General features: G+C 46.1%; 1 protein-coding gene across 2 annotated transcripts in view; it reads left to right on the top strand.

Annotated features, from left to right (window-relative positions):
* Window positions 1-24904, top strand: part of ZC3H6 (zinc finger CCCH-type containing 6) — a 645204-nt gene that overhangs the window by 480759 nt on the left and 139541 nt on the right. For both annotated transcript variants that reach the window (XM_029594264.1, XM_029594263.1), the window contains one exon: window positions 11660-11913. In XM_029594264.1, coding sequence (XP_029450124.1) covers window positions 11660-11913 — 254 coding nt within the window. The remainder of the gene's footprint in view (window positions 1-11659; window positions 11914-24904) is intronic.

A 24904-nucleotide genomic window follows, 5' to 3' on the forward strand; every position in this document is an offset into this window, starting at 1 on the left:
ATCAGCGTTTTTCCCCACCTCGTCATGTGGCCAGCATTTAGGATCACTCCGATGTGCCTTTGTTGGAAATCGTGTGCGACGAGTATATCCTTCCTGTCTCCCCAGACACTGATGTTTCTCTTTCTCTGGAGCAAATTGAGCTACTGCCCTAGCTAGATGGTGCGAGTGAGAGGCCCCTCGACATCTGGTGCTTGTCGATGTGCTCGAGTGATGATCAATCTGGAGCTGCGGTTCCAGGATACAACTTGGTGTGTGGTGTAATTAGAGGTCATCTGGAGGCATGCCGATCAGCTGAGAAGCAAGAAGGGGGTGTTATTTGCCTCACTGATAGAAGAAGCTGCTTCTTGGTCTGTGACTCCTCTTTCTTATTCATTAATTTTTCCTGTTTTATTTATTTTATTTATTTGTACAGTTTTTCTATACTGTTGCACAGTAACGTTCCATCGCTACGGTTTACAAAGATAATCATAAATTATTACATTAAAATACTAAAATCTCATTATTAAAGTTAATACAATGTTAAAATATCTTAATATTACCCCTAAAACAAGATAAGCTAAAATTACATAGATTAAAAGTAACAAATAAGAACAGAATACGTGGATTTCAACTTCCATTTTAGCTGTCATTCTCATATGCCTGACAAGAACCACATTTTTAAATCTTTCCTGAACCTCTTTCTGCCAAGATCTAGAGTGGTCACCTCGAAAGGCCTCTGGGATGCAATCAAAGGTATTTCCACATGAGTAACTCTGTTCCTCTCTCACAGGCCGATACAGAAAGAAACGCGGGAGAGCGGGCGAGCGCCCAGGCCAGTGTCTTATGCGCGCAATACAGTAAATAGAAATATGCTAATTAGGGCCCACGGTAAAAGGAGGCGCTAGGGACACTAGCGCATCCCTAGTGCCTCCTTTTTGACAGGAGCGGTAGCTGTCAGCGGGTTTGACAGCCGACGCTTAATTTTGTCGGTGTCGGTTCTCGGACGCTCTGACAGCCACGGGTTCAGAAACCGGATGCCGGCAAAATTGAGCATCCGGTTTCAAGCCGCGGGCTGATTTTAAATTTTTAAATTTTTAATTTTTTTACTTTTGGGACCTTCAGCTTAATATCGCCATGATATTAAGTTGGAGGGTGTACAGAAAAACAGTTTTTACTGCTTTTCTGTACACTTTCCCAGTGCCGAGAGAAATTAACGCCTGCCCTTGGGTAGGCGCTAATTTCTGAAAGTAAAATGTGCAGCTTGACTGCACATTTTACTTTCTGAATCGCATGAGAATAACTAATAGGGCCATCAACATGCCATTTGCATGTTGCGGGCGCTATTAGTTTCGGGGGGGGAGGGGGTTGGATGCGTGTTTTCTAGCGCGTCGAAAACACGCGTCCAACCGCGGGTTAACGGTGCGCTCCACACTGTACTGTATCGGCCTGTCAGTTTGTCTCTCTCTGGTCAGTTTCAAGACAATCAGACATCTATAGCTACAATTCAGCAAAAAACTACAGTTAGAAGGGTCTGTTTCAGCAGTACAAGATTTGGGGAATTCATTAGTGGCTGGGCATTCCCAGACTCAATCTAGGATGGAGGCATTAGAGAATTCTTTTAGACAAAAGAATTGACGTTTAATAAATTTTCCTAAACAAAAAATTTGTGACACCTTTCAAAATGTTTGAGAAATCTTTTCGAGATTTTGAATGTCCAAAACATCTAATTCGACCTGTTTCCAGAATATATTATATGCTACCATACAAGAAGGATGATACGGTGGTAGTATCAGGAACCCAAACCTTTTTGGACTTTCCTCATTTAACCGCTATCCTTGAAAAGTCAAGTGAAGAAGAAATAATATCCTCAATATTAATTGTTAGTCTGTATCTGAATCAGAAAGGAAACTACCTTCTGAAATTATTTTTTCGAAAGAGAAATGTTCTGTTATGTAATGTAAAGATTGCTATGTATCCAGATGTATCTAAGGTTACTCATCTTAGGAGGAAGCAGTTTCTTCTTTTAAGATGAGTTCAACAGATTGGCTTGTTCTGGCTTAATTTTCCTTGTAAATGCATTGTTAAATTGAATGGTGTTAAATATGATTTTTATGAACCTTCAAATTTGTCACAATTTATTAGTGATACATTAGTATCCAGGGTTTCCTCCTCTTGTTTGAATATTACTCCTCGATTTCAAATTTATAATTTAGGTGAGAGTCAGCGGCATGTTATGCCTTTTTCTTATTGTTTAATCTTTTTCAATGGGATTTCACCCCATTGTGGACTGTAGTAATCTTATTTTTCCTTGGAACACATGACATAGTGTAATATAATGTGTATATTTTCCTTAGTATGCTTTCTTACTATTCCTGAATTGTCTCAGAAAATGTTATAAATAAAAAAGGTTTAAAAAAAAAAAAAGAAAGAGCTTGGGATATGGATCTCAAAAGAAGTAGACAAATTAATTTCAGGGATATAATTGAAAATATTTTGGCTCAACTTAAAATGCTGCAAGAATTAATGTTTGTTTATTTATTTATTAGTATTTATAGACTGTTACTATCGAAGCCTATAGCGCCTAACATAATAAAACAATCAGCATTTATAAAATCTAATAGAATAAAAACATCTCTAAATTATTTAATTAAGTATAGCAGCATCTCTAAAATATTTAAAAAGAAGACAATAGGCTAAAAGAGAATCAGATATCAAATATAAAAATTAACCAAAAGCCTATTTTTTTTTTTTTAATCAGAATACTTTTTATTAGTAAGATCAGGTGAGTAGCAACCAAACTACTCACAGAACAACCTGAGCAGTACAAACAGTTCAACCAAATAGCTCAATTAACATTTAGAACAATAGTTTCGCCATCGTTGCTTCCACCTGATACTCCTTTTTTTCTATAATAACCGTACAGATAACCCCCCCTACCCCCCATCCCCAACCCCAATCAGACAATCCACACACATTCCACATTCACACCTTGTTATTTACCCCCCTCCCCCCCATTGAACGGCCCAGTCAGATGTGTAACCATTGGATCTAAGTTCATCTTGCAGCTCCTTAGGAAAGGCCGAAATGCAGACGTCCCAGCAAGCACAGTAAATCCTGTCCGGTTTCCGATGGCCTACTAAAAAGTCCATCCGCTCCAGTTGCACCATTGTGGCCATGCGCCGAGCCCAAGCGAGGAAGGATGGTTTGGTGTCCGGCTCAAGCCAGTCCGCCAGGACAGTACGGCATGCCAACATGACGGCCGCCCTCTCAAATTTAGCCTTGGAGCTGCTGCCTGGCAAGGAGTTCGGGATGGAGCTGCACAGAAGCACCATCCCCGTGAGACCAGGGGTGACTCCCGTACAAGCGCCAATTACAGCCGTTATATCCGCCCAGAAGGATTGAAGAGATTGACAAGCAAATAGTCTATGGGCCAGGGTCCCAGGCTTCAATCCACATTTGATACACAGTGAGGTGGGGGTCAGCCGCATTTGAGACCGTCAAACATCGTCACAGTAAAGCCAATGCAGGATTTTAAACTGTACTTCCCGGAGACCAATATCAGGAAGCATTTTACGCAGTCGGGTAAATACAGCAAGCAGTTGAGCTCCAGTAACGGGAGAGTTCAGGGCATCAGTCCAGCGGCTTGCCAAATAAGACGACCGATCTGTACAGCGAAGTTTCTGCCCCAGGTTTTTCCAACCAGTAATAGTATTAGCAAGAATATGCAGTGTCGAAAAAAACGTTAGCAAACTTAAGATCCGCCTCCAGTTCTGCCGTAGTCCACGCAAAGGAGCGAATATAGTGTCGGGCCTGAAGGAAAGCATAAAACTGCTTGGACGGGATTTGATAGGTACGCTGTAGGGTTGCAAAGTCCAGTAAATGACATGAGGTAGCTTCGTACAGGTGGTATATAAACAGTATTCCCTTATTCGCCCAAAACTGAAATATTGCCCCACTATCCTGCCCCGGTAAGAATTCCATATTTTGTACAAAAGGGAGAAGTAGGGACCTGATGCCTGGCAGCGCATTCAGCCGCCGCCACCACCTCCAAGCCCGAATACAGGGGTATAGTAAGACAGTAGGATAGGGTGAGGCACAACGCACAGCAGCTCGAGATTGTAATATGCTCACAGGTGAGTTAGGTGCTGACATACGCGTCAGCATGCCAGCCGCGCAAAACTGATAAGATCCCGTGAGCCATTCTCACATGAATCGCAGCTGGCATGCCACATTATACAAGCGGAAGTCTGGCATGTTGAGCCCTCCCCACTCTCCTGGCAGCTCCAAGGCTTGGTATGGGAGTCTCGCTCGTTTCCCCTTCCACAAGAATTTCTGTATACTAGAACGCAAGCGTCTGATATCCACCCCCCGCAGCCAGCAAGGTATCATGTGTAACAAGTATAATAGTTTGGGCACCAAAACCATTTTAATCAAGGCACATCTGCCAAAGAAAGACAGTGGGAGGGATGTCCACGTGGATAACTGTGCCTGCAGCCTAACGATACAGGTGGTAATGTTTAAAGCATATAGCTTCTTTAAGTCCCTGGGGACCCATACCCCCAAATATTTAAGCTTCGGGGCCCATTGAAAAGGGAAAGGGCCCCCCCACGTGTCTGGTAAGTGCGCATTCAGGGCTAGCGCCTCCGACTTAGTGTAATTAATACGTAGGTCTGCCACTGGAGTAAACTGGTTAAACAGCTGGACAATTACCGGGACGCTAGTACGCGGCCGACCTACAAACAACAGAATGTCGTCTGCAAAAAGCGCTATCTTCATTGGGTGGCCCCCCACACTGATACCACAGAACGCCTTATCCCCCCACAGGCGGATGGCCAAGGGCTCCAACGCCAAGACAAACAGCAGGGGAGATAGGGGGCAGCCCTGTCTAACCCCACACCGTATTTATTTATTTATTTATTTTAAGTTTTTCTATACCGGCATTCGCGATAAATATCGCATCATGTTGGTTTACAATTAACAAGTGGATATGGAACAAAGTCAAAAAATAACATTTAGTAATAAATAATAATAATAATAGTAGTAAAAAACATAAAACAAGAGAAGGCTAAGGAATGCAGTTACAATAAAACAAGGGAATAAAATAACTTGGATCGGAGAAAAGAAGCAGGGGTTTAATTAGAAAGAACATATATGCCAGTCAATGTGCTTATAGCATTGATGAATTGCCCTTATGAGGTAGGGATGTTAATTACCATGATTAAGGCAAAGTCTGGGCGACTATTTTCCTACTCCAAGTTAAGGCTTCCTTGTTATAATGTAACTGTATGCTCTGTATCTCTTGTTGATTGGTTAATTGTATATTCTACTTAGTTCATTGTAAACCGAATTGATTTGATTTGTATCAAGAAAGTCGGTATATAAAAGCCTTAATAAATAAATAAAAAATAAATAATGGAATAGGTTCAGTTTAGTTCAGGAAAAGTATTGAGAAGACCGCCGTGGGCAGCCCATTCAGTAGGATGGTGGCACTCGGATTACTGTAAAGTAGAGATAACCATTGTAAATAGGGGCCAGAGAAGCCATATTTGTTCAATGTCCAAAACAAGTACTCCCACGATATAGAATCGAAGGCCTTTTCGGCGTCCAGACTCAATATCAGGGCCTCCTCTTGCGCTTGATAGCTAAGTGCAGCAACGAGGCGACTGATATTACGCACTGCCTGGCGACCCTTCACAAATGGTCATCCTGAATCAGTGCTGGGAGTAGGCCTTGTAACCGGGCAGCCAGGACAGAGGAGAGAATCTTAATATCCACATTGATCAATGAGATGGGGTGGTAGGATCCCACCTCTAATGGATCCTTCCCAGGTTTGGGGAGGACCACAATAACAGACTGACTAGCGGTAGCAGGGAGGGGAGTACCCTCTAGCATGCTATTATAATAGGCTTGTAGCGGGGCCAATATGGGGAATCGCAAAATTTTATAGTACTCCGACCCGAACCCATCTTGTCCAGCTGCTTTACCAAGTTTTAAGCCTTGAATTACAGAATAAATTTCTTGAGTAGTAATAGGGCAATTTAGGACCGTGAGGTCCTCCGGCTTTAGATGAGGCCAAGACATCCCGTGAAAGAAGGTCTCCGCCAGTTCCACGCTCATAGGCTTATTGCTATATAACTGTGTATAATAAGTTAAAAATCGGGCCGCAATCGCGTCCTGACTCATCCAATGTACTCCCTGGCCATCCCTGATCCCTGATATAGACGTTTTTATCCCTCTCGGCCGTAACAGGTGAGACATTAACCGACTAGTCCGGTTGCCATATTTGTATAGTTGGTAACGGTAATACCGAAGGGATTTAGACGCACGCAGATGTAGGAGATTGTTTAGGGAGGTGCGAGCGAAGTCTAGGGAGGCCTTAGCCTCTGGCGTCATATTTCCCATATGCGAAAGCTGGGCTGCCTTCAGGTTTTCAAAGCCTATTTAAATAAAAATGTTTTAAGGCAGTTTAGAATTTCTTTGCGCATCCTATCAGCCTAAATTTCAGAGGAAGGGTATTCCAAAAAGTGTATGCTGCGATAGAAAATGCAAGTTTCCTAGTTTCACATAACCTAACTTGTTTAGCAGAGGGGACATCAAGCAGTGCCATCTGAGAAGACCTCAGAGCTTTTCCTGTTGTCTTTTTTGGGTTGGTGGGGCTACCTAAACTATTGTATAGGATGCAAATGGTACCATGTTGGCTCATGTGAAAGGTTCTTCAATCTTTGAATACATGTGAAATTAAAACTTTTTGGAGAGGCAAGAGAGCTCAAATAAGCCTTGAAAAGTTATTTCAGAGCAAGGATGCAGCTCCCAGATCTCAGATTATATACACTGCATACCATTTTGCATTTTATATGGAATCGATTGTAGGAAAATAAAAATACGATATTGTAAAATTATTTATTTATTATTTATTTATTTAAATTCTTTTAATATACCGATGCTCAAGACCAGGTCTTATCGGATCGGTTTACAGTAAACTAGGGGTAACCAGTTAACAGAGCAAACAACAACAAGAAGAACAAAAAGTTACATTATAACAGGGAATGTAGAACTAGGCTGTTAGAGAAAAAATAAGTTAAACAAATTCTAACAAATTTTAAAAGTTAAGTAAACAAATTCTAACTGGAGAGAAGGGCAAAGGAGGAGAGGGTGCTTACAGGATAAGAATTATGTACAGATTTACCTAGTATATATGAAATTAAGCAAATTTACATAGTGTATATGAAATTAAGCAAGTTATTAGTCGGGCAACAGTTCCTTTGAGTTGCGGAAATGGACGCATCCATGAGGTAAGAGACTGTGTGGGTGACCCTGAGGCTTTTTTAGGGGTAAGCTTGGGCGAATAGCCAAGTTTTTAATTTTTTTCTGAATGTGATATGGCAATGTTCCTGGCGGAGATCTGGTGGGAGGGAGTTCCAGTGAAGCGGTCCAGCAGTTGATAGTGCCCGTTTTTCAATAGAGTTGTGAAAAATTGATTTTTTGGGGGGAACTTGGAGGGAATCTCTGTATGCAGATCTGGTGGGTCTTGCAGAGGAGTGTGGTTTGAGGGGTATGGTAAGTTGGAGCGAGGATTCTTGAAATAAGGTTTTGTGGATAATAGTAAGTGTCTTGAAGAGAATTCTGTAGCGAATGGGTAGCCAGTGAAGTATTTTTAGAATCGGGGTGATGTGGTCCATGCAGCAGGAGTTTGTGAGGATCCTGGCTGCGGCGTTTTGCAGCATTTGAAGAGGTTTGGTAGAAGAGGCCGGGAGACCAAGTAAAAGCGCATTACAATAGTCTATCTTTGAGAATAGTATGGCTTGAAGGACCGAACGGTAGTCATGAAAGTGAAGGAGAGGTCTTAGTTGTTTTAATACCTGTAGTTTGTAAAAGCCTTCTTTGGTGGTGGTGTTGATTAATTTTTTAAAATTCATTCTGGAGTCTAGGAAGGCTCCAAGGTCTCTCACTTGATTTACTAGAGGTATGTTAGTATTGATGGCTAGTATATTGTTATCATTAGGGGAAATGATTAGCAGTTCGGTCTTGGACGTATTGAGAACGAGGCAGAGACTTGTGAGAAGGAGGTTGATGGCGTGAAGGCAGCTATTCCAGTAGTTTAGTGTGTCGGAGACGGGTTCCTTGATGGGGATTAGGATCTGCACGTCGTCCGCATAGATGAAGTGTGTGAGGTTGAGGTTATCGAGTAGTTGGCATAGGGGGAGAAGATATATGTTGAATAGGGTCGGCGAGAGCGAGGAACCCTGGGGAACTCCTTGTTTAGCAGCTACAGGGTGCGACTCCTTGTTGGTTATTTTTACTTTGTAGTATCTGTTGCTTAGAAAGGATTTTAGCCAGAGGAGAGCAGCACCTGAGATACCTATTTCCATGAGACGGTCGATGAGGATTGTGTGGTTCACTGTGTCGAACGCTGCCGAGATGTCTAACAGAGCTAGAAGGTATGATTGACCTTTGTCGAGGCCCAGCAGGATGGTGTCAGTTAATGAGAGTAGGAGAGTTTCTGTATTTCTGCGTTTCCTGAAACCGAATTGCGATGGGTATAGGATGTCGTGGGATTCGAGGTAGTCTGTGAGTCTAGTATTGACCAGTTTTTCCATTAGCTTGGCTATGAAAGGTAAGTTAGCGATAGGGCGAAAATTTGTGGGATTCGATGGGTCTAGGTTGGGTTTTTTTAGTAAAGGTTTCAGCGAGGCTGTTTTCAAGGCATCTGGGACTGTTCCGTTTGTGAGTGAACAGTTTATAATGTCGGCCAAAGGTTTGGCGATGATGTTAGGAACTGTAAGAAGGAGTTTGGTTGGAATTTGGTCTATAGGGTGTGATGAGGACTTCATTTTCTTGATGATAGATTCTATTTCTAAGGAAGAAGTGGAATCAAAAGATTCTAGGAACCGTTTGTGAGTCGATGGGGCGTGGTTTTGGTCCGGAGGAGGCTGGGAGTTGTGACTGGGGTTAGGAATGGGGTTGGAGGATGTTAGCGGGATAAGTAGATTTTTTATTTTGTTGTCGAAGAAGACTGCCAGCTCGGTGGATTTGTTTTGTGCTTCTTCTTCTGGGATGATAGGAGGAATAGGGGTGGTGAGTGTGGCAACATATGAGAAGAGTGTTTTTGGGTCATATAATGGAAGAAAAGTTGATTCTGTCACTCCTTTGGGGTTATTACATCTTCTTAATTCTAATATGCCTGTCTTGGTCAAAAATATTTTTTTCAGACCATTTATGATGGTATGGCAAAATTTTCATTAAAGATGGGGGGGGGGGGGCTAACACCAGAGAAATTCATATTTTTGCCACTACAAGGCAATGCTTATTTTCTGCTGGAAAGAGACAATCCAGTGTTAAAAGATTGACAAGATAAGAGACTGATTCAGTTAGGAGACCTCTTTGAAAGATACAAGTATTATGTATGATTTCAGTAGGTTTCAAAAAGTGTATCATATTTCTTCTAGACAGTTCTATGCCTTTTTATAACTCAAACTGTCTTCAATCTTTAAACCTGCATAATAGGCTAAAAATAGAAGTAAAGTTAGGGTTAATAGTGGAGCAAGTTGGAGGTGGAAAAACTATATCCACTATAACCACATGGTATGTGGCTTATAAATCGAATGTAACAGTATTCTGTTAACAAGATCTGACAGCCTTTTGGAAAAGAGAGCTGGGAAGGAAGTGACAACAGAGGAGATATAAAAATGTTTATAGAAGTCCATAAGCTGCCTGTTGATGCAGTGTTGAAAGGGATGCAACTCAAAATTATTTATCAAAGTTATATCCGTCTAAATGGCAAAACCAGGATATTAAAGAGAATTATCTGTCTATATACTAGCCGGATAAATCAGGGGCAAACCAGGGGTGGGGGGAGGCATTTCAGGGAGGAGGAGAGTTATCCGCATAAGTTAACTGGCTAACTCCAGAATTAGCCAGTTAACTTATACAGCTAATTCTGGTTGTGCCACTAACCTGGCCTAAAGTTAGTCAGATAAACATATCTGGCTAACTAAGATAGCCGTATATATTTAGCAGTGCAACCTGCTAGTTAGCCGGATATGTTTAGCTGAGCTGCTCAGCAGCTGAATATTGCCCCCATTGTTTTTTGTTGTCTTTTTTTTGGTTTGTTTTTTCTGTTTAAAACGAATTATATTGATAATGGCTGTCCATATTTTACAATAGAGATTTTTAGTAAAAAAAAAAAAAATTTACTATTTTGTTTTCAAAAAAGGAAAATTGGGATTCTAGCCTTGTGCGCAGTCTCTAATTTAAAACATGTGCTGCTAATATAGTAACAGAGGGCAACTACAATAGTACAGAGTCTACAATTTATCCACTATGCTGACAAGCTTAAGACACTCAGACAGGCCGATGCAATACTGGCCACAGCGCACAGCTCAAAATGCAATTGGACGTGCATTTTAGGCGCGCGTCCATAACCTCCAATGCAAAACAGGGGTTAGCACGTCCAAAACACACATCCAACCGAGTGCATAGCTAATAGTGCTCATCACATGTAAATTCATGTTGATGAGGCTATTAGATATTTCCCCTTACACAAAAAAAAAAAGTGCACCCAACATGCATATTTTTATCCTCAAAAATAATTTTCTTGAAGAGCCCAAAAAATGTATAGAAAATACTGCTTTTCTGTAATTCCTCCGACTTAATATCATGGCGATATTAAGTCTGAGGAACCGAAAAAGGAGAACCTTAAAATTTTTATTTATTTTTTTTTTTTTTAAATGTGCCAGCAGTCAGGTTATTATTTATTTATCTGTTTATTAACTTTTTTATATCGGCATTCGTGGGCACATCATGCTGGTTTACAATATAACTGAAGGAGGAAAATACAAAAATCCAGGGTGGGGGGAGGGGAGAAGCTGAGAAGAGAGAAGAACCGAGCGAAGGGAGGGAAAGAAAGACAGGAAGAAATAATATAGGAACAGTACCTGAAGGAGAAAGGTACAGAGATTTTATGGGAAGAAATAATATAGGAACAGTACCTGAAGGAGAAAGGTACAGAGATTTTATGGGAAGCATAAAAAGGTACCTTTTTATGCTTCCCATAAAAAGGAAAAGGTATGCTCAATTAACGAGATTCCATTTTCTTAACCCACTGACAGCCACTTCTGAGCACTCGATGCCGAGGAGGCGCTAGGGACACAAAATTTTCCCTAGCACCTCCTTTTTACTGTAGCAACCGATTTAAGTATTAAACCAGGCATCCGGGAGAGGTGGATTGACGCGTGTTAAGAGAGCAGACTCGCAATCATGAGCGCTCATTTATTGCGCCCGAATATCGTATCGGCCTGTTATTTGCTGGGGGAAAGGGAGATTTATTTATTTATTTATTTAACACTTTTCTATACCGACCTTCATGGTAATGATCATATCAGATCGGTTTACATCGAACAGGGTAGAAAAACTGAAACAAAAATAAATAAATAGATAAATAGACATATGAACGGAGGCGGCAAAAGTTACATTCAACAAGGTAGGTGAAACTTGGAGGCTAAATATAATATAATATAATGCATAGGAGATATAATAAAAAGCGTCAAATATTTAGCAGGCTTCAATAAAACTCTTTCCTAGAAACAGAACTTCAATGCTATGAGTCTGGAAGGAGGGACGCTCAGAGGATTTAAAAGCATGTTGAGATGCTGCTTTAGTAATCACAAAATTTTCTTTTTAGGTTCTAAATACTGAAGAAGAACCTCAAAATGAAGATGAAAAAGAATTAGAAGAATTGAGAAAGCGTGGCATAGCTCCTCTTCCTAAACCACCTCCTGGAGTTGGACTTTTGCCTACCCCACCAGAGCAATTTTCATTTTCCGAGGCTGATGATGATGACCCACTGGATCCAAATGGCCTGCTAAAGAAAATTCCATCACTTTTTGAAATTGTTGTAAAACCTACTGTCGATTTAAAACACAAGATTGTTCGGAAGTAAGTTTGTATAATACTCTAAAAATATTTCTAAATGTAATTTATAAAATTAATTTTAAAATTATTCATGCTCAGTTGTGGCTAAATAACCTTACTGAAGACCAGTTATATGAAAGACAGCTATCAACTTTGTTGGACAAATTTTTTAACATAGAGACGCAGATTATAAATCTGAGTAATTGCTGAGCTCCCCAGGCAACACAAGTACTTAAAGGCTTACTTTCCTTTGACAGATTATATCACAAATCTTATAGGCTTCTGAGCTGTGTGTCAGGATAATTGCTATAACAACATTCTATGATGCTAAGCAGGTATTGCATCTCAAAATAGCATGATTGTGTTGCCAAGGGAGAGAGAAGTGCAAATTTTTCTTTAGGCCAGAGAATCTAAACTCTTTAATAGAAAACAATCTGATTTGAAGCCTCAAGACTGCAGCTGAAAGTACAAGTCAGCCATTGACCATGTGGTCCGAGATATCCCCAATCTAGGGTAAGATGGCAGCCCAACCTCTGCCCCTGATTTATTAGGCCTTGCCTCGGTGTCAGAAGGGTCAGGATGGCCAAAGGAGGTGGAATAGGGAGAGCTGAGCAGCCTGTTAAGACCTGGGAGACGTGAAGCCAGTGGCAGATTTGAGGAGCCAAGCGGGCATGATTGCTCTCCACTGGTTGCTTACCAATATTTGTTGCCTTGCTTATTCTGGCCTTGGTAAATCCCTGCTGCTCAAGAATATAAACAAAAAAAGAAGGAAATACAAATTGCAGTCAGAGCACAGGGCTGGCCCCACCTCCACTCCCAGCAGCTGCTGTGTCCTCCATGTTCTCTTTATTCCTGGGGGAAGTCTGTGCAAAAAAATTGAAAATTCTGTGCACACATTTTCTAAATTCTGCAGAATTCTGCACATTTTTTGTCAAAATAACACAATGTTTTTGAAAATTATCGTTCTGCATTTCAGTGCAATCCAGTTATTTACATTTTTGTCACTTAGCAAGGGTCTGTAGCGCCCTAGGCAGACCAATGTTACTAACACCGTCCCCCCGCCCAACCCACCCTGAGTTGAAAGTGCCCCTCTTACAATGGTAAATATATATACATATATTTCCTGGCGTGTAGCCAGATGGACTCAGAACAAATGGGATAGTATCTGCGTGCTAGCAGTTGGAGACGGATCTGACGTCAGCACGGGGTATATATATCCCCACAGGAAGCGAAGCCACTCAGTAATTTCCGTCTCCAAAGCAGTTTGGAGAGCCTGCACGCTTGCTAAGCGTGTTTTATAAATCTACTTTTTCTTTTCTACTTCTACTTACTAAAACTTCTACAGCATCGAGCCCCGCACTCCTGCGGTGATACCCTAAGGTCCCTCCCCCAGTAGAGTTTCCCGGGGTGATTTCCGTGATCCCCCGGAGGTTTAAGTCCTCGGTCTGGTGGCCGAATCGCGGCAGAGACACAGCCCCCGGGCGAGGTTCGGGTGAGGCTTACGAGGCACCTCGGTCCCGGCGTGGACGAGGCAGCGGGTGCATATCCTCAAACGCGGTGGTGAAGGTATTGCTCCCCTCCCCCGCAGCTGGAGACCGCCCGGGTTCCAGCCGGGAAGCGCCGAGGATCAGGTAAGGTGTACGGCTTTTACTTCTGGTCTCCGAGGACTCGAGGATCGGCGGCGTGGCACGCCGTGGAGGGCGCCATTTTGTGGCCTTGTTCAGGTATCGTGCGCCCGAGATAGGCGCAGATCTATGACTAAGCGCTTATTGCTGAGAGCATACTGAACTGTATTGAGCGTGTATTGCTAACCGCTTATTGCTGAGCGCATCCTGAACTGTATTGAGCGTGTATTGCTAACCGCTTATTGCTGAGCGCATCCTGAACTGTATTGAGCGTGTATTGCTAACCGCTTATTGCTGAGCGCATACTGAAACATATTGAGCGCATATTGCTCCCCGCTTGTTGCTGAGAGCTTTTTGAATTTCCCTGAGCGTGTATTGTTAAAACCGCTTATTGCTGAGCGCATACTGAACTGTATTGAGCGTGTGTTGCTAACCGCTTATTGCTGAGCGCATACTGGACTGTATTGAGCGTGTGTTGCTAACCGCTTATTGCTAAGAGCATACTGAAATATATTGAGCGTGTATTGCTAAACGCTTAGTGCTGAGAGCATATTGTATACAATTGAGCGCTCAATGATATGCCTATGGCATATCATTGAGCGCATATTGCTGCCGCATATTGTTATTGAGCGCCTGTTGTGCTACGCGCATATTGCTGCCGCATATTATTGTTGTGCGCCTGTTATATTAAGCGCATATTGGCTGCCGCATATTATTAAGCGCCTGTTGTGCTACGCGCATATTGCTGCCACTTCTTATTCTTGTGCGCCTGTTGTACTAAGCGCATATTGCTGCTGCATATTATTGTTGTGCGCCTGCTGTATTAAGCGCATATTGCTGCCGCATATTATTCAATGGAACAGAACGCCTCAGCGTCTTCAGCGGGGGGTACCTCCTGTCTCCGGAATTAAAGCCCTCGGCCTCTGCTCTGCATGCCTGCTTCGAGCCACGCACAGTGAAGAGCCAGACTCCCTATGTGCCCAATGTGAGGAGGCCGTGGGACCCTCGGGCCAGGACCCGTCTCAGCCAAGATTTGCTGATAGTTCCCCAGGGGCTACCCCGGATTTAGTGGTCAGTCTCGACCAATCAGGAATCCCGGGGGATCTTGTACCCCGGCGGTTGGAGGCTGCTTCAATTTCCTGGGTGGATCTCTTTAAGGGGATTCATGCCTTTGTACAGATGCAAACGGCTTCCCATCCAGGCCCTGCGGTTCCAGTTGTTCCCGTTGTCCCTGCTGTTTCTACAGTCCCTGCGGTGCTGGCGACTGCGGCTGCCGCTGCCGCTGCGGTGGCGGCTCCAGCAGATCCTGTTCCTGGACCATCACGCCCTTATCGTGAGCGAGACCTCCCGCCGCTGGACAGTCCAGATCAGTCAGACCAGGAGGTTTCACCGGACGAGTCTGAATTCCCGGACGAGGGGGACCTTCCCCCAGGGATTGAGCCATATAGAACCATGAGGCGGTTCTTCCCTAAGGAGGATCTCTCGGACCTGGTGTCTCAGTGCCTGGCGGAGTTGGATATTACAGGTCCCAGCGCCACGGTACCCTCTGCGCAGAACCCCCTGCTGGAAGGTCTTCGTCCTACAGCCCGCCATTTTCCATTCTTGCAAGCAGCACAGCAATTGTAGATTTAGAATGGGCAGCGCCGGCGGCCGCATTCAAAGGAGGTCGGGCCCTGACGGGCATGTACCCACTGGCACCGGCTATCCAGGAGCTGCTGGCGTGTCCTCAGGTGGACGCCTTGATTAGCGCTGTGGTCAAGCGCACTACCATTCCAGTTGAAGGGGGGGCGGCCCTCAAGGAGCCTCATGACCGGCGACTGGACACCATTCTGAAACAGACCTTTGAGGTGGCAGCTCTATCTTTGCGGATCGCAACCTGCTGCACAGTGGTGACGCGTTCCTGTTTGTCTCAGGTCAGGAACAACGCTCCAGCTGCAGACATGGAGTCCCCTCTCTCGTTCCTCACGGATGCTGCGTCAGACCTAGTCCGAACAACAGCCAAGGGGATCTCATCCTCCGTAGCTGCCAGGAGGCAGCTCTGGATTCGGAAATGGTCAGCCGATGCGCTTTCCAAAACACGCCTCACCAGATTGCCCTTTAAAGGGCTCTTTCCTGTTTGGCAGCGACCTGGATAAACTGGCCAACACATGGGGCGCTTCTCCAGTACCTCGACTGCCGGAAGATTGGGTCAGAAGGAACCAGCGCGCCTTTCCAAGGACCTCCAGGGGTAGAAGCTCTCAGCGCTTCATTCCCTACAGGAGTCGCTACCAGGCACCTCGTCCTCAGGCCAGGAACCAGTCCTTTTGGACCAAGCAGCGCAAGAGGGGAGCAGGCCCGGGCTCCGGTCCCGGCCGCGCCTCACAATGAGAATCCGCCGATCCATCCGGGGGACGGAGCCATAGGGGGCAGGTTAACCCTCTTTTACCCCAGATGGGTCGAGATTACGTCGGACCAGTGGGTCCTCGCCATCATCCGAGAGGGGTATTATCTGGACTTTCATCATCTCCCTCCGGACAAGTTTGTGGAGGCTTCCTGTCCTACACACAAGAATGCAGCTTTGGAAGCTACCCTGGCGAGACTCCTGTCCTTGAAAGCCATTATCCCAGTACCTGCCTGGGAAGTGAATTCTGGACACTATTCCATTTATTTTATGGTTCCCAAGAAAGGGGGCACATTTCGGCCCGTACTGGACCTCAAGTCAGTAAATCGATATTTACGGGTCCCGAGGTTTCGCATGGAAACTCTGCAGTCCGTCAAGACCACAGTACAGCCGGGAGAATTCCTCACGGCGTTGGACCTGTCAGAAGCCTACCTGCATATCCCGATCCATCCGGATCATCAGCGCTACCTACGCTTCAAGGTTCTAGGACGCCACTTCCAGTTCCGGGCGCTGCCCTTCGGGTTGGCCATGTCCCCGTGGACCTTCACCAAGGTGGTCGTAGTGGTAGCAGCGACCCTCAGGCGGGAAGGAATTCTGGTCCATCCCTACCTAGACGATTGGCTGATCAGGGCGAAATCTCGAGAGGAGAGCTATCGGACAACCGACAGGGTGATCACCCTTCTGGAAAGCTTGGGCTGGGTAATCAACCTCAGCAAGAGTTGCCTGCAGCCTTCCCAGTCCCTGGAATACCTGGGTGAACAGTTCGACACCCGGGCAGACACAGTCAGTCTCACTGCCAAGAGAAAGTTGAAACTTCAGCAGCGTATTCAGTACTTGATGGGAGCCAGTCGGCCCCTAGCTTGGGATTATCTGCAGGTTCTCGGTCTCATGGCATCCACCCTGGAAGTGGTACCTTGGGCAAGGGCCCATATGAGACCTCTACAGCACTCCCTGCTCTCTCACTGGAGCCCCTGGCTACGGAACTATTCCACGCACCTACCTCTGCCGGCCAGAATACGGACCCAGTTACTGTGGTGGTTGCAGTCCGACCACATGAGCAGGGGGTCGAAGATGTCTTCCCCCACGTGGACTGTACTCACCACAGATGCCAGCCTGAGCGGCTGGGGAGCTCACTGCGAAGAACTCGCCGCACAAGGGCGGTGGAACAGAGAAGAGTCAGCATGGAACATCAACCGTCTAGAGGCCCGGGCAGTCCGATTGGCATGCCTTCGATTTGCTCACAGACTGAAGAACAGAGCAGTCAGAGTGATGTCCGACAACGCCACCACGGTGGCATACATCAACCGTCAGGGCGGAACCAGAAGCCGTCAAGTGTCTCTGGAGATCGCTCCACTGATGGCTTGGGCAGAGGCGAATCTTCAGGACATCTCCGCCATCCACATTGCCGGGAAGGACAACACCACGGCAGACTTCCTCAGCAGAGAAAGCCTAAATCCGGGAGAGTGGCAGCTGTCACCCACAGCCTTCCAGATGATTGTGGATCACTGGGGGATTCCGGAGATGGATTTACTGGCGGACAAGTCCAACGCTCAAGTACCCAGATACTTCAGCCGAAAGCGCGACCCGTTCTCACACGGAATCGATGCCCTGGTTCAGCCATGGCCTCCAGGGACTCTGCTATACGCCTTTCCTCCGTGGCCTCTGCTGGGCGCCATCATCCACAAGATTCGGAAACACCGGGACCTAGTTCTTCTAGTGGCACCAGACTGGCCCAGAAGGCCCTGGTACGCGGACATGAGAAGACTGCTGGCAGGGGAGCCTCTTCCCCTGCCTCCTCTCCGGGACCTTCTACGTCAAGGTCCCATCCTTCACGAGGATCCAGCTCAATTCTCTCTTGAGAGGGCTAGACTGAAGAAAAGAGGTTACTCGGAGCCCGTGATAGATACCCTCCTCCGAGCTCGCAGGGTTTCCACATCCCTCACCTACGTCAGGATCTGGAGAGTATTTGAAGCATGGTGCGACACCCAGGGCACTAATCCACATGCGACTACGATCCCTATTGTGTTGGATTTCCTGCAAGATGGACTTCAGAAGGGTCTCTCCCTCAGCTCCATCAAGGTTCAGGTGGCTGCGCTGTCTTGCTATAGCCCCAGGAGGGATGGCAAGACCATCGCCAAGCACCCAGATGTTTCTCGCTTCCTGCAAGGAGTCAAGCATATTCGTCCGCCACTGAAGTGGCCTGTGCCCTTATGGAACCTCAACCTTGTTTTGGATTTCCTCACGGGATCCACCTTCAGACCCCTTCGGAGCCTGTCTCTCCATTCTCTAACCCTGAAGATGGTGTTCTTGCTGGCTGTATGTTCAGCACGCCGCATATCAGAGCTACAGGCACTGTCCTGTCGGGATCCGTTTCTCCGAATCACTCCTGAGGTTATCCATCTTCGCACGGTTCCCTCCTTTCTACCTAAAGTGGTTTCACAGTTTCATCTTAACCAAACCATATCCTTGCCTACCACGGCGGGTTTGAAGAAATCTGAAGAAGGGCGTTTATTGCGCCATCTCCACATTGGCAGATTACTGCCCAGATATCTGGAAGTGACACAAGAACTACGAAGGACGGACCATCTGTTCGTCCTGCACAGCGGGAAGAAGCAAGGTGAAGCGGCCTCGCGGCCCACCATCGCCCGCTGGATTAAAGAAGTTATCAGAGCAGCTTATGTAGAGGCTGGGAAGTCTCCGCCTCTACAAGTCAAGGCTCATTCTACCAGAGCACAAGCGGCATCCTGGGCAGAATCCAGGATGCTGTCGCCTGCAGAAATATGTAAAGTGGCGACGTGGTCCTCCCTCCATACCTTTTCCAGGTTCTACCGTCTGGATGTCCAGGCCAGGGAGGACTCAGCTTTTGCGAGGGCGGTACTACATGGGCCTCAGGCAGCCTCCCGCCCAGGCTGGGAGTAAAGCTTTTGTACATCCCATTCGTTCTGAGTCCATCTGGCTACATGCCAGGAAATGTTGAGATTACTACCTGATAATCTCCTTTTCCTTAGTGTAGACAGATGGACTCAGCATCCCGCCCAGCTGCCTGTGTACATGGGTTTCACCGATTCAAGGTAAGCCATGTCATCTGTTTCCATAAGAGCGTACACTCTACCAGGTGTTCACGCCTTCTGGTTGGGAATGCTGGCGGTCTCCAGCTACTATCAATCGGTCAGGGGAATCCTGTTTCACTTTTCACTGAGCGTCAGTACACACATCCATAACAGCTTTTGCAAGGAAGATTACTGAGTGGCTACGCTTCCTGTGGGGATATATATACCCCGTGCTGACGTCAGATCCGTCTCCAACTGCTAGCACGCGGATACTATTCCATTTGTTCTGAGTCCATTTGTTCTGAGTCCATCTGTCTACACTAAGGAAAAGGAGATTATCAGGTAGTAATCTCAACAATATTCTCCCTTGTACAGTTTTCTCTCTCTCTCCCCCTCTCCCTCCCTCTTTCTCCACTTCCCCCGGTGACAGCTCTCATACTGCTTTCAGAGGTCCTCTCTGCCCAGAGATGTTCCAGGTATGGTCTTTAGTCTCATGGAGCTAGATTGTACTGCCTCCCCCGAGTCTGAGCCTAGCCTGATCTGTGCCGTGCTGCCTTACACGTGCTTCCGGGGATCATGCTCTTCTTCCAGCAAAGCTCATGGAACAAATATTAATTATTGCCCAAATCTTTCTTGCAATAGTGCTCAGAGCCGTGGTGTGGCCTTGATTCTGCAAAGTGAAGGGGGGAATCTGCAGGAAGGAGGAATTCTGCACTCCGCAGTAGCACAGAATTCCCCCAGGACTATCTCTTGCAGCAAATCCCATCCACTTTGTTCCACAGTCTGCAGCTGCTGCGTCCTTGATGTTTAGGCCACACCATGCTGCCCCCTTAAGGGGATCTGCTCAATGTTTTTGCTTCTCACTCTTAAATATAAATAAAAACCCATCTGTGAAGAAAGGCAGTCTTTTCTGCCCTTTTGGTCTCAACACCAGTTCTCCCCTACAGCACCCTGCAGCAGTTCTCATCCCCTGAGTCCTTAAAAATAAATAAATAGCCTGGCTGCTGTCACGATTAGGCATCCCATCTCTGGCCTCCTTTAAAAAAAAAAAAATAGCCCGCAGCACCATGAGATATTCTTCTCTCCCACTTTCCGCAAGTTCCTGCCAAAAAAAACTACATGTAGTGCCCAGAAGCAGTCCCCTTCCACCTGTCTTATTGTGCCTCCTTTGGTCTCTTAAAGGAATAGGACAACAAAATAAAAAAATCAGGGCGGGGGATGCCTAGTGATGCATCCTCCAAGGCCAAGTTACTGTAGCAGCCTCTGCCTCATCCCTTTGTAATTGGTCTCTCATTTGTAATTCATTTTTTTTTAGGCATTTTAAAAATAATAAAGGTGAAAAGAAATGACATACCTTTCATCACAAAGAAAAAAGATTAAGTTCACAGTTCAGGAGATCCAAGAGAAAAAAGAAGAAAATATAAGATCTAAGGAAATTGTTATAGAAACTATATAACTTATCTGTTGGTAAGATAACTTATATTTAAATGGATAGCTGAGAGAAAAAACAGCCCCCATAGAAAGAACTTTAGATTGTAACACCAAACATTTCTACCTTCGCATCTGTTTCCCTTGTAACATCTGTGAATATTTTTATAACCTGACCCAAAAACATTTTGTCTTATCTAGGGAATAATAATTTAAAGATCTAGTCCTGGTCTTATTCTAACAATAATGTTGCTAACAAAGTTGCTTAAGCAGTGAGTGTGGTAGAAGCCCTAAGGAATCCTCCCCCCTTTAAGATCTCAGAATTAATATTTTTCCCATTGATAGCAGGCTGAATTAGCCATGTTGTCTGGCACGGCCTTGAGGCAGAACCTTTCTCAGAGATCACAGAGCTCTTGCTCTGTGCGGCAGCCCGCATCTTTCTACGCGATCACCATCTTCTCAGTCTTTTTCTTTCACGCTGCCAGTCGCACACAAAGTTCATTCATTCTCTCTCCTCGGAAGTTTTTTCTTCAAAACAGCACTTTTTTGTGCTATCATGCGCCCAAGCTGCCTGGCTTCAAATAGTTGCCAGTGCAGAATGGTTATGTCCATCAACAATGGGCAATACTATTGTTATCTTTTTTTTAGGGCCTGAGCACGACTAGTCCAGCTCCCGGGTCTGCGGTCATATGTTGCCCAGGGCCCAAAAGCAGCGCACACAGAAGATTGCGTGCCTAAGAGAAGAGGAAGCAGGCTCTTATGCCCCGCTGTTGGAGCATCATTCCTCCCACTCATCCCCGGGACCAAAGTCAGATCGTCTGGAGAAGCGAAGGAGATCATCTTCCTGGAGCCCCAGGGTAAGCAACCGGGCAAGAGCTGAACGGGTCAAGCCCCTTCGGGGCTATCCACACCCCATGAGCCACAAAAACATTGGGCATTGGGAGACCCACTGACCAACTGAGTGCCGGAGACAGCGTCGACAAACGGCTATGGTGCCAGAACAGGGGCATCGAAGCATGCGTCGAAACGGGGCAAGGACAACGCTCCACGCAAGAAAGACGAAGTGACTGCGTTGAAGACTCATCTCCCCGATGCACAGCGCAACAATGCATCGAAGAGCCACGATGCTCTGAAGTGTGCTTCTCCTGGCGCGCTCCCTTCGACACAAATGCCTGCAAAATGCGCATCAGCACAAGACAGCAACTCTGTGCGCCAGTCCACAATGCCAGTCGACAAGGCATGTGTCGAGCCTGAAGCCACAAGAGGACTCCAATCGACGCAAACCTTCCCATGAGACCACAGAAACAGTAGGACCCTCAGCTCATCTTCTTGCCTGAGGAACTGCTCGAGCTGGGGGTTCTCCGATGTGGATCTACTCTCTTGATTATCCTTTGTCAAGGGGCTCCTCGGGATCGGCCCAGAAGTTGTATTTGGCTATGTCTTCAGTCTCCTGGAGGAATCGTGCTCTATTGCCACTTTTGCAGGAAGAAGTGAATTCACTCCTGCACCACCATGCAATCCAAGTTGTACCTACACATAGGCACGACAGGGGTTTCTGTTCCCAATACTTCCTCTTTTTCAAGAAATCAGGGGGTCTCCACCTAATATTGGATTTACAGGCCCTCAAGTTCATTCAGAGGGAGAAATTCAAGATGATATCCCTAAAATCCATTTGGTCTTTTCTACAACCCAACGATTGGATGTGTTCAATAGATCTCATGGAAGCTTACTCCCACATTCTGTTGCACCATTCCTCCTGACACTACCTATGTTTCCAGGTCAATGGACGCCACTACCAAGACAAGGTGCTCCCCTTTGGTCTATCATCCTCCCCGAGAGTCTTCACCAAGTGCTTAGTGGTAGCGGTGGCCCACGTCAGACAGAAGGGGATTCAACTATTCCCTTATCTGGATGATTGGCTTCTGGTGGCCTCAGAAGCAACTACTTTTCAGACTCACTTAAGGGACACTATAAATTGCTTAGAGGGGCTAGGCTTCGTGATAAAACTACAAGACGTCCAGCCAATGCAGATTCTTCAGTTCATTGGGGCCAAAATAGACATGGTCATGGGGAAACTTTTCCTGCCAGAGGACAGAGCTCATACCCTTTGGACACTGGCAGTGAAGCTACAGAACTGTGCACGCCCCTCGACCCGCCAGCTCTTAGCCCTGCTGGGACACATGGCGGTGGCAGCAATATACGTAGTGCCGCACATGACTCCATTTGCGCAGCATGCAGTGGGATTTGAAGGCTCAATGGACTGAGTTCCTTCAACCCTTAACTAAACAGTTGTTCTTTTTCACTCAGGGCACAATAAAGCTCTGGAATTTGTTGCCAGAGGACGTGGTTAATGCAGTCAGTGTAGCTGGGAGCCCATGTGGCCAATCTGCAGTCACAAGGATCTTGGTCTCCAGAGGAAGCCAAACACCAAATAAATTTCCTGGAGCTTCGAGCAATAAGATACACTCTCAGGGCATTTCGGGATCGCCTCTCGAATCAAGTTATCGTGATCCAGATGGACAACCAGGTGGCCATGTGGTACATCAACAAACAAGGGGGCACGGGCTCCTTCCTTCTGTGTCAGGAAGCTGCGCAGATATGGGCGGAAGCGCTCTCCCATTCGATGTACCTCAGAACCACCTGGTTGCCGGGAGTGGACAATGTGTTGGCAGACAAGCTGAGTCGCATCTTTCAACTGCACGGGTGGTTTCTCAACTCCTCGGTGGCGATCTCCATCTTCCAGCAATGGGGATATCCTCAGATAGACCTCTTTGCGTCCCTTCAAAACCGCAAAGTAGAGAACTTTTGCGCGCTCATTCGCAGCAAACACTCTCAGCCCTGAGACACATTTTCCTTCTCATGGACAACCGGTCTGCTTTATGCATTCCCTCCATTTCCTCTTCTCTCGAAGACTCTCGTGAAGTTACGTCAATACAAGGGAACCATGATCCTGATAGCACCTCACTGGCCACGCCAATTGTGGTTTCCAATACTACAGGACCTCTCCATTCGCAGGCGCAATGCCTTGGGAACGGACCCGCTCCTGATCACTCAAAACGACGGGTGCCTCCACCAATCTTCATGCCTTGTCCCTGACGGCATGGATGTTGAAAGGTTAATTCTTCAGCCACTTAACCTTTCTGAACCAGTTTCCCGTATCTTGATTGCTTCACGGAAGCCTTCCACAAGAAAAGCTTACTCTTATAAATGGAACAGGTTCACGTCATGGTGCTCTTCTCAGTCCTTTGACCCCCTTTACCTGTCCAATCACGAACCTTTTGGACTATCTCTGGCATTTATCAGTCAGGTCTAAAAACGTCTTCCATTAGGATGCATGTCAGTGTGGTAGCTGCCTTCCATAAAGGTATCTGGGATGTTCCTATCTCAGTACAACCCCTTGTTTTTTAAAAGGCTTGCTTCACCTCAAGCATCCACTGCGTCCTCCGGCCCCTTCTTGGGACCTTAACCTGGTTTTAGGTCGGCTCATGAAACCACCATTCGAGCCTCTTCACTTCTGTGAACTTCAATATCTCACATGGAAAATTATTCTCCTTTTGGCAATCACTTCAGCTCGCAGAGTTAGTGAATTACAGGCTCTAGTAACCTGTCCGCCTTACACTAAACTTCTGCAGGACCGGGCGGTACTCCGCACTCACCCTAAATTCTTACCTAAAGTAGTCTCGGATTTTCACCTCAATCAATCCATCCTACTACCTACCTTTTTTTCCAGGCTCCATTCCAACACAGGAGAGCAGGCTCTGCATACCCTAGATTGCAAACGGGGTCTAGCATTCTATCTAGACCGTACAGCTGCCCACAGGAAGAGCACTCAATTGTTCATCTCTTTCCATCCTAACAAATTAGGGCAGCCTGTGGGTATGCAGACTCTCTCCTCCTGGTTAGCGGACTGCATATCCTTTTGCTATCAGCAAGTGGGCATTCCATTTCAAGACTGTGTTAAAGCACACTCTTTGAGGGCCATGGCGACTTCAGTAGCACACCTACGATCGGTGCCGCTTCCTGACATTTGCAGGGCTGCCACCTGGAGTTCTCTCCATACCTTTGCAGCCCACTATTGCTTGGACAAAGCCGGAAGACAAGATTCCATCTTCGGCCAGTCTGTCCTTCGTAACCAGTTTACAACTTGACGTACCAACACCCTTCCGCCTGCTCGGTGGGGTTCAGGATGCCCTCTACCAAATTCCACCCCAGTTGTTGTGCCTGTTGCATGCCTTTGGCTGCATTTGGTGCATGTTCGGACATCCTCAGCTCAGTACTCACTCATATGTGAGGACTACCATCCTGCTTGTCCTGTGAGAAAGCAAATGTTGCTTACCTGTAGCAGGTGTTCTCACAGGACAGCAGGATGGTAGTCCTCACAAAACCCGCCCGCCGCCCCCCAGTGTTGGGTTCGTAACGTTTTATTATTTAATTTTTCGGCACTGCCTGTAGCTTTTAACCCTGCAGCCAGCATGGCACTAACCCTGCTGGCTGCAGGGTTAGTGCCATACTGGGCATGCCCAGTAGGGGCC

Source organism: Rhinatrema bivittatum, chromosome 3 (genome assembly GCF_901001135.1).
Source record: "Rhinatrema bivittatum chromosome 3, aRhiBiv1.1, whole genome shotgun sequence".
NCBI classification, from domain to species: Eukaryota; Metazoa; Chordata; class Amphibia; order Gymnophiona; family Rhinatrematidae; genus Rhinatrema; species Rhinatrema bivittatum.